The 10,305-nt window shown below is 41.3% G+C and overlaps 1 protein-coding gene across 1 annotated transcript; it reads right to left on the reverse strand.

Annotated features, from left to right (window-relative positions):
• Positions 1-3,426: 3,426 nt before the first annotated feature.
• On the reverse strand, positions 3,427-6,857 carry tmem229a (transmembrane protein 229A). The gene has a single exon (XM_071909840.2). The coding sequence runs from the start codon at positions 6,855-6,857 to the stop codon at positions 5,757-5,759; it is 1,101 nt and encodes a 366-aa protein (XP_071765941.1). The 3' UTR covers positions 3,427-5,756.
• Positions 6,858-10,305: the final 3,448 nt, after the last annotated feature.

Genomic DNA, 10,305 nt, shown 5'->3' on the forward strand with positions numbered 1-10,305 from the left:
ATGAGCCTTTATGGAGGCGGTTAGGGCATGTTGTTCCCACTGGAGCGTTGTCAGCAGATACTGTAGGTCATTGTTGTATTCACCGTGTCCTCTGGGTGTTAAATGTGTGTGTGTGTGTGTGTGTGTGTGTGTGTGTGTGTGTGTGTGTGTCTGGGTGTTTGATGAAGGGAATAAAAATGGTCTCCAAGGTGGTAGTTCAGCCAATCTTTCTAATGACAGAGAGAAAGAGAGAGAGAGAGAGAGAGAGAGAGAGAGAGAGAGAGAGAGAGAGAGAGATAGTTGAGTTGTCTCAATTGTTGATTTTGCACCTTAGTTGAATCACTGATTGATTGTTGATTGATTGAGATTTACCACCGTTCAACAATTTCTTATTATCATTGCTATACTATTGATTATTATTGATTATATGTTATGATTATATACTATATGATTATCTAGATTGTCACTATTTGCTATGGCAACACATACTGAAGTACATCATGCCAATATAGGGTAAAGGAGAGAGGAAATGTAGTACTCTAACACATTGACACATATTTGTGTGCAACCACACAACCACACACACACACACACACACACACACACACACACACACACACACACACACACACACACACACACACACACACATATGCACATGTTGCCTTGACAACTTTCCACTTCTATACAGTACAACAGGAAGTGTTTCAGTTCATTGGAAAAGTAGAGCCTACCTCACAGCCTCACAGAAGGAAATGAAAAGTTCATTCGAAGACTCGGACGCCCATTAACTGTCCTGTTGAAGCTTCAAAATTAGTTTTGGTAATAGAAAAACCAACATTTAAGTGGATAAAGTGCTGGCTTTTTGTTGAACATACTTGATCCCTCCCCTGTAACCCTATGTCTTGTCTTTCAATCTGTTTTTTTTTTATCATGACCTATATCTTGACTGAAAAAGGATACAGGTACCACAGCAGATTCTTAAACGTGTAGCAGGAACTAGTATGTGTTCTGCTATAGAGAGACCAGACACTACAGGCATACTGTCAACATATCTCCCTTCATGTCTGACCAACCTGTGCATGTAGACTTTGGATATGAGGTGGAGTTTACTGAGACATACTGTATGTTTTTTGGTTGAGATAAGATATAAGTGCACACATATAAATGAGCTTAAAAAGCTCCACAACAGCTATATTTCTCAAGCGTGAGAAGGCGGGTCCAGGATCAGAGTTCATAATCTGATCCTGATCTGAAAACCGGTTTGTCTTGTTTGACTATTGCACAATCCATCTTTCAATTATCTGAAGGCTTAAAAATCCTTCTTTACCTCATTTTTACCCATTCATCTACTGTTTATCTCAGCTTTGTAACTGTGGAAATGATTTAGTAGGTGAAATAAATATGAGATCATAGCTTTTACCTGGACTTGCCTGGTCTGTTGCATAGAGAGAGTAATATTTTGTACACCTAAACTTAAATACAACTTAAATGCTGCTTGTGAACCAAACAAATGAAGGAAGGCAAGTCATGTCACAGGAGTCTTTCAGATTTAATGAAGTTGTAAGTCATACATACGTACATCCTATCGCAATTCAGTCACTCAATTCATTTTTGACTTTAATCAGCATTTCAGTCCAACCTTTCATACGCTGTAGTAAAAAGCAGTTCTGTCTTTTTGTTGGTGAATAACACCACGAAAGTGAAGTGTGATTAAAATACAGTTATTCGGCCATTGAAAAGGTCAAAGTCGCTCTGCACAGGACAAAGAATGCAAATGATGTGTGAGACATACAGTATGTACCTCATTATTAGCTGCCAAGTTAGTAGAACCAGGAAATAAAATACACCGGCCACAGCCAGGGCTAGGTAGCATTGGATATTCTGATATCTTTTGATACTTTAAAAATGTATAATGTATTTAATGTATAACAAAAGTCAGTATGGGACCAATATGCGTTGTTCTTCGTTACCTAGCCCCAGCCACAAAGTATCCTGTAAAACCTCCATCAATAAATGGAGACCAAGAGGTACATCTTTTCAGTACATAATGAAGGGAGTGATTTAATAATAATAACAATAATATTAATGATAATAATGTGCACAAATATTCAATATCATTCCAACAACACACAAAGGCATAGTAAACCAGAGTGTCTACTGTACATAAAGCAGCAGTAGATTTGTCATTAATTCAACTTGGACAAGATATTTGAACTTACTTTTGCCCTGCATTTGAGCGTAGCATTTGTTACCGAACCCTTACAATGTATCCTCAAGTCGAGCAAGAGCAGAACACGGATTTCAAATTCATTCAAACATACTAAGCTTTGCATTCAACAAATCAGAAATGAAACTAGAGATTCAGAAAAAGCAACTCTTATGTTTTAGTAGCACTTAAGTTAACAGAATTTTGGGTTGGAATTAGAACAGAATTAAGGAGTTGCACATAACAACAGTGTGACAACTTTTGTTTTGCTCTTTTTCTCCCAGTAAATCACTAATGATTTGTAAGTACTATGAAATTATTAAAATGTAACTTCAAAATTGACTCCAGCACTCCAAACTCAAATGCTTTTTTTTGGTCCACCAGGAACACCTGCTGGTAAATCCCCAGGTTCACCAGCCACTGTCTTTCACAAGCCAACTCCAAATGGTAGCTGGTTACCTCACAAAGTGGCTGGTAGAGACAAACTTTACCTAAATTAACCAGCATTTGTATGGTCACAGTGCAAGGTATCAGATTGGCTGCCATGCTTTGGCCCAGAAAAGATGTACTCGAATAGTAGGAGACTCGCTAACGTTTTACTGTGAGTGTTGCTCATAAGGCATAATAAGAACATTATGAGTCCATGCTAGTGTCAGAACATGCTATAATAAACATAGTATGCAAAAATTCTAGGGGTTGTACATTTTCTAGGGCAATGTCTTACTAATAACCATTCCCTCTGCCCCCATAATGTGCTTGTAATACACTTTTGATACCTAGCAATGCACTTCAATTTAAGTGTTATTAGAGACTTGATTCGGGGATTTAATTTAATTAAGCTTTATTTGAGCCCGAATGGCTCATTGGGCAAGAGCTTTTCTCCGTTTCTGTAGCAGCTTCTGAGGCAGCTTGATGCACAGCACACTCCCTGTGTATCATTTATTTATAAAACAATTTTAACAAGAAACGTCCAGCAGTTTGCGATAAACCTGCTCAGTTAAAAGTGATTTAGAAATAAATTTGACTTGACTAGACTTGACTCAACAGGACGTTCAGCAGAGGTTCGGCAACTGTGGGACCAGAATTATTTTTGCTGGGACAAGCTGAGCATTTTTTTTAAACATCAAAGCAGTAGCACAGGACGACAGCATGGTGCACCTGAATTGGACTAACTTTCTAGTCTTGGTCCCATGTCAGTCCATTGAGTTGATAGTTGATAGTCCATAGTCCTTCTTCACTGCATATGAAGAGTAAAATAGACTCTTCACTCTCAAGGATTTGGTGTTCTGTGGTGAATTCAACGTCCAGTTTTTCCATTTGCTCTCTAACTGTATTGTACTGTATGTACACAGTGTCAGCACCTTCAGAAACCACATGCTGGAAGCCCATTTATTTTCTACCACCAAAGAAACTTGAAACCCTCTGTCAGTTAGGAGGGGATGGGTATTATAGGGTATCATTTTAGCAGATTTTAAGTTTGTTGGTGTTGGACACAGCAATCAGTACATTTTATCAGCTTTAGTTAAATGTTTTAAATATTATATTTGGTTAAGTATTTTGATTAACATAGGTTATTTTATGACATTTTCTCAGTGGAAATCACCATTAGAATAAACTTTCTAGTCTAGCGCTAGGTTTAAAAATCCATTTGTGAGAAACCGCCACATCAGTCAGGCTGTGTGTCCACTGGAAAACCGTCTTTACAGCGCTGGATTCTTGTTCTCATTTCTAACAGAAAGGATGCAGCCTCACATGACAGAGTGCTGGAAGTTAAAACATGTTTATAACAACTTTTAGCCAAAGAATGCTGTGCTTCAAATGTTCACATGGGTTTCAGTGGGTTTCATCCGCTTCCCACAAGCATATCTTCAGCTCTGCTAGATAAAAGCAGGAGCCCAGTGGACACAGAGCCTTGGTTTCTTTGAGTCCAGCTGCCTCAGTTTGCACAAGAAGGCACTCCAGCACAGTAAGGTTTGGTTCATAAAAGATTCACAGTAAAATCTCACTTGGCTTGTCATATCCATTCTCTTGCTACATATGTTGCTGGGTTATTTTCTACTCTAATAGTCACCATGCATTATTCAAGGGTCATTACAATCATTTAAGTAAGTGCTTGGGTGAAAATGGGGAGTTTGTTCCATAATGTAATATCAACCAATATCAATGTAATAAGCTTAATAAGCTTAATAAGCTTAACATCTTTGCTCACAAAATAGTTTTTGAAGATTAAGCCATCTGTGTCTTGAAAATACTGACTTATGAATTTCAGGCAGCAACATTTTTCTGAAATGGATATATCACATTTTGGAACAAAAACCTTCCAATTAGTTTGTTTATCATGCAGATATGAGCTACAGTAAAGCATGCCGATGCATATGTGAATGACAAAATAGATCTGACCTAGGCGTGCAACAATGCATGTAATGTATATGATGGTTAACCTGCCATTGTATTCATTAAAAAAAGTGAATAATATTCACACTTCCAAAATCATGAGAAGGACAAATAAAACTGGTAATATCACAAGTAGATATTTTACACCAGATAGATAAAAACGGCAGTAGGATAACTGAACAGTTAGGTACAGAATCAGGGTCCTTAATAGTTCTGTTTTTAATTCTCACTGCAGTGCTGGACCCATAATTATCAGGCTTTGTGTAGCTGAAGGTCAGTCAGTGCATTCAGGACAACTGCTGGAGAGCTTCCAACCTCCACACTGGGAAAGTTAAGAAGGAGAGGACAGTGTCGCCAGCACAACCTGAACTGGGGTGCTGAAAATCTGAACTGCACACGTGTTGAACCCCCCGACTCCACATCTCATGCCAACACTGTGCTCTCCTCACATCACAACTAATGTATTTGTCATGAATACTTCTTTGAGCTAGATCCTGAGCTAGGGCAACTGAAACAGAGCCATTATTAAACCATTATTCCATGTTAAAGGCCAACCTGATCCTGGATTAGCACTTCTCATTAGCTTGGTAAATACCAAAGCTGGATTTCCCAAAACCATCTTCTTGCTAAAACATCTTTGTTTCCCTGTAAGCCATTACACCAGGGGCTTTTAAACTTCTTCAAGCTGGGATCCAAAGACAAATAGTAAGCCCATGACTTTCGGGTCCTAAACCATCAACTCAATTTTGGGACCCAACCAGGCAAATAAACAAAGAGGATGTTAGCAATAAGACACACTTGGTAAACCAGGTCCAGCCTCGCAGTCTTCAGTTTAGCAAACTGCAGAGAATCAGAGATAAAAAGCTGTTCATACAGCTACCCAATATTCCAGAGGAAGTAGACACTTTACTGTTAAAGTGTGTATCAGCAACACACTTTTGATGGTCATGATAAAGCCCTCTTTTATGATTTTACTAGATGTGCTCTTTTATAATTTTAGAAATAATCCTATAACCTTTATTGTTATTAATAATTGATTTAGTATAGGCTATCCACTTTATAATTCTGAATAAAAATGATAATCAGTAAATGCCTTCTTTGTGTTTTCTTCATTTGTTGCTTGTCTTAGCCTGATAATTAACTTCTCAAAACTGACATAAAAAAATAAATCATATTAATTCTGTTTTTTTCTTGACTCCAGCTGTCCATTGACCCCTGCGCCCTGGTCGTCTCCATTCTCCCCGCTCAAACCATTCCCATCTTTGGTACACTTGATTCTCAGCAGGACGTTAGACAGCACGTCCTGGTACAGACTCAGGCACACCCACCCGGGCAGGTAGAGCAGGGTGATGAGCCCCATGAAGTTGTGCGGATAGTGGGAGTAGTCCCAGGAGCAGGCGTCAAACTGCCGGAGAGCCAGGCCCCAGCACAGCTCCCACGTGTAGATGAAGCAGACGTAGATGGGCAGCCGCCGCCACGTCCCCCAGCCTCTGCTGAAGTGCAGGTGAAGGTAGAGCTTCTCCACCACGAAGCTGCAGCTGCCGTACATCAGGAAGGACCACAGGGACGTGTGTCCGCTGAGGGTCCGGTCCGACTTCTCCACCAGGTTGAACACGGAGGTGAAAACCACCTCGTCGAGAAAGCCGTGCATGCCGAAGAACAGGAACCGCACCAGGCCGGGGAGAGCGTGAGGAGCCCCCCGGTGAGAGGCGTCCTCCGGGGCGGGTTTGACCGGGAGGTCGCCGGGGCCGGAGGGCTGGTACTGCAGCCGAGACAGCCCCCTATGAAACACCTGGGCGAAATAGAGAGCCAGGATGTAGTGCACCGCCAGCTGCGTCCCCGAGACCACCCTCACCTGCTCCGTCAAAGTGTTGATATTCCCGATCAAGATCTGCAGCCCGATGTAGACGGACGGGTAGAAAACGAGATGAAAAACCACAGGCCGACCTCGGAAACACCTCTTCTGAGAGTAGATCTTCTCCAGCGCGAAGTGGGTTAGTGAATGCATGATGCAGAGATACGGAGAGGAAAAGCCCACCAGTTTAGGGTCCCGGTCATTTAAAACCCCCTGCAGCGATGAGAGCAGCACATCCAGAGTCACGCCGTGCATCCCGTAGAAATAAAGCCGCATCCATCGCGGCAGCTCCCGCACTGATTCCGCCGCGTCCTCTGTTTCTCTGGACGGTTCTTGTTGCCGGGTCATTCTCGCCGTCTTTAGTCCGCTGGCGGGGTCTCCTGAGCGGATACGAGGGCCGTCTCTCCACCGGCTGGCCATCATCGGTCGCTCTGTCTGGAGAGATTCAGTTGTCAGGTCTTAATCCTTTCTATACATTCTGCTGGCTATTATTTTCCACTGCGGCCGCAGAGGGAGGCGAGCTGCGGCTGCAGTGATCTCTGTCTCCTGCACCTGGCAGCGAGACACTGCTGCCTTCAGGAGCTCCCCGTAAACTCCTATTTCGGAGATCATAAATACGACTTGTCCCGCGTTCAATTGATTTGATTGGAAATAAAAGTAGCAGAGAGCTACCTTTTGCTGCAGCGGCATAATGAAGAGGAGAAAATATACAGGTATAGCCTATAATTGATGTAGGCCTATTAAAAAAAAAAGTCAAAAGTTGTTGGAAATGCATAGCAACTAAAAGTTAAACAAAGGAACATAGGCTACTACAAGGCCAATAGAATACCAAACAATGACATATAATGATAAAGCACATTATGTTTATGATTAGTTATTGACACCACTTCCATGCTCTCCGCCTCCAAAGAGTCATAGGCCTATCTCAACAATCCGAGTATATAGAAAATTCTCAGTTTTAATATTTACCATGTTCGTTTAACTCGTAGTCGCGATATTTGCGGCAGCACTTAAAGGCAACAATTTTACAGTTTTATGTAGGTGATTTGTTCAAATTCAATAAGGGTTCATTAAGAGTAATTTCCCCCTCACTTTATTTCTGAATGCAATTTAAACATGTAGGCTGTGATGTCATTTCTGCGTCTACATTCAGGATAAAAAAAAATACAGACACAACTTTTATTCCGGATGCAATTTAATCTTATCTAAATAATAGGGCATTCACACTTTTGCAATACAGCTCTTCCTTTTAAAAGGTAAAGTCCACCCTAAGACTGCTATTAGTGGCAGTTGTATACACTTCGTTGTGCAGCATGTGCATCGTAATTACAATATTTCCAACAGCACGTGAAGGCAGCGTGAGGAGCACTGAACGAGGAAGCGTGATATAGTATACTGTATCAGTGAAGGAGACGGGGCGCTTTGGCTCTGACGCAGTTATTAATTGAGCTCACGTCCCCCTGTGACGTCCTGACGTTGTTTAATTAAGATCCATTAATGATAATTACAGCAGGCTATTCTGCTGGTATGGTAGGCCCACATACGTCTTGACTAGACTCAATTCTAAAAGATGTGTAGTGAAATAATCATGGCTATTACTGAATCATAAAACCGAACATGGAAGGTACAGGAAGGAAGGAAGGAAGGAAGGAAGGAAGGAAGGATGGATGGAAGGAAAGAAGTAAGTTAGGAGGGTTAGCAAGAAGGAAAGATAGATAGATAGATGGATGGATAGATAGATTTCCATTCCTCTTTTTTAAATAAATAACTTAAATAAGAGTTGTGCCCTACCAGTCTATCAGCAGGCAGCAGTCTTGCGGCCGATTCCCCCTGGTTCAGTTTAACTCGGGCCGTGTGCAAGCAGCTTTCCTCTCATTGTTTCCAAGGTAACAGCCATACTTCCTACACCCCACAGTGTGAGCAGCCCACCTCTGTGGTAATGTCTCTCTCTTTGAGTTCAGTAAATAAAAATTACTCTTCTAAAACTCTTACGTTCAAAATTCCACTCACATTAAAGTTTAAAAGTAAGTGCTTAAATGTACTTACACTTTAGTTACTACACATTCTGTTTGACATTCTTCTATTTCACATCTTGGGAATATTCTGTCCTTGATGTATTATTAAGGTTTTTGTTGGTCCAGTCATGACGGCTCTCACTGTTTCCTCTTGCAGTTGGCTGGCTTTCACTTTGCAATTGTAGCATTTTCATGAACTTTTGATATGTTTGCATGAAAAGCTTTTTTCTTGAGAGCAACTAGTACTAAGTGGATTGTTGAGTAAGATACACTTTTAAGTTTACTGAAGTGTAGTAAAGATATAATAAGATATAAAGTCTCTTAAAATGGACATTCAAGCACGCTTTACATATCTACATCTCAACATCAGAGTATAGTTTCCAATCATCCATGTGCTTTTATTCCATGGCTATAGATCCATTGAACCATGACTAATATGTAAGTTTTGTATATGAGAGATAACAATATGGTACAAGAACAGCAGGACCTTACATACAGTGCAAAACATACAACAGACAGTAGAATATACACATCTCTCTCCAAATATATATTCAACATTGAATGATGTTTGTTTTAGTGACTTTTGTACAGAGGCATATTGACAACCTGTAGAATTTCACAGTACATATTCACACAAGCTGGTACAAGAACAACAGGACTGCTCATACTGTACACACACATGCCTGGATGACCACAGGGTGGCGCTGATGAGAGTGTAGTGAAAACAGAAAGGGAAGGATGAGGCTGATGAGGATGAGGCTGACTCTCACCATGGGGAACATGACAGGATGTGATGTGAGCCCAGAAAGGCAGTGTGACACATGTGACAGCGGTTTAGTGTGTTTCAGCCAAGAAAAAACTGAAAGACTGAACTTTCAACAATGAAAGCTCTCTCTACAACCATGTGACACATCACTCATCTCCTCCTCCAAACGGATTAAAACCAACATGAGAATGATTTACAAATACTATTTGGACCCTGGTCTGATTGCACAGTATTTCAGTTCGATTTTTACCCTTTTAGTGCACATGTGTTCTACTGTAAATGACCATGATACAGCTATTTTTGCCCTGGATGCGTGTGTGTGCATGTGCACGTGTGCATTTGTGTGCAATAATGGTAGGTGAGTGTTGTAGCTTGGTAGTGTGTGTGTGTGTGTGTGTGTGTGTGTGTGTGTGTGTGTGTGTGTGTTAGGGTGTTAGGGCCCACTCAGTGTGTGGATTTGTGTGTGAGTGTGTACGCTATGTATGTGTTTCTGTGTGTTTCTGTGTGTGTTTCTGTGTGTGTGTGTGTGTGTGCACTCAGAGGAAACAGAGATATCAGTGGTCTGTCTGGGCCACAGAGATAACAGTGTCTCTCTGCATGGTTTAAAACCATCAGAATCACCACAGCACAGAATGGGCTGCTGCTTAAACCCACTCAGCACTGACCCAGAACCAGGAGAACAGGGGAGACGCTGTTGAATAGTCCAGTCCAAATACATCTCACTTAGTGCAGCATCACCTCACCTCTCTAGCTTGGGGCTAGAGGGCTCCTTAATCCCCAAGCTGCCATTTCTCTTTATTTCACAGGAGCTGTGTGTAGCATCTGAACATCAATAAATCATTACTACACTAATTTTGAGACATTAGTGTAATTACTGTAAACACACAAGACCATCACTGAGAAGACTGGCAGTTACTGCTGGCCTCTAGTTTTGCATTGTTGCACTGATTGCATTGTTTGCCACCAGGTCCAATTTTGCGGGGGAAATCTGCTGGATTGCTTTACAGCACAAAGGGAGATTGCTTTGTGGCACAAAACAGAAAGACACAGATTCACACACTCACAGTTTCATGCGATGGCAGATGGA

Source organism: Centroberyx gerrardi, chromosome 24, assembly GCF_048128805.1.
Source record: "Centroberyx gerrardi isolate f3 chromosome 24, fCenGer3.hap1.cur.20231027, whole genome shotgun sequence".
Lineage (NCBI taxonomy): Eukaryota > Metazoa > Chordata > Actinopteri > Beryciformes > Berycidae > Centroberyx > Centroberyx gerrardi.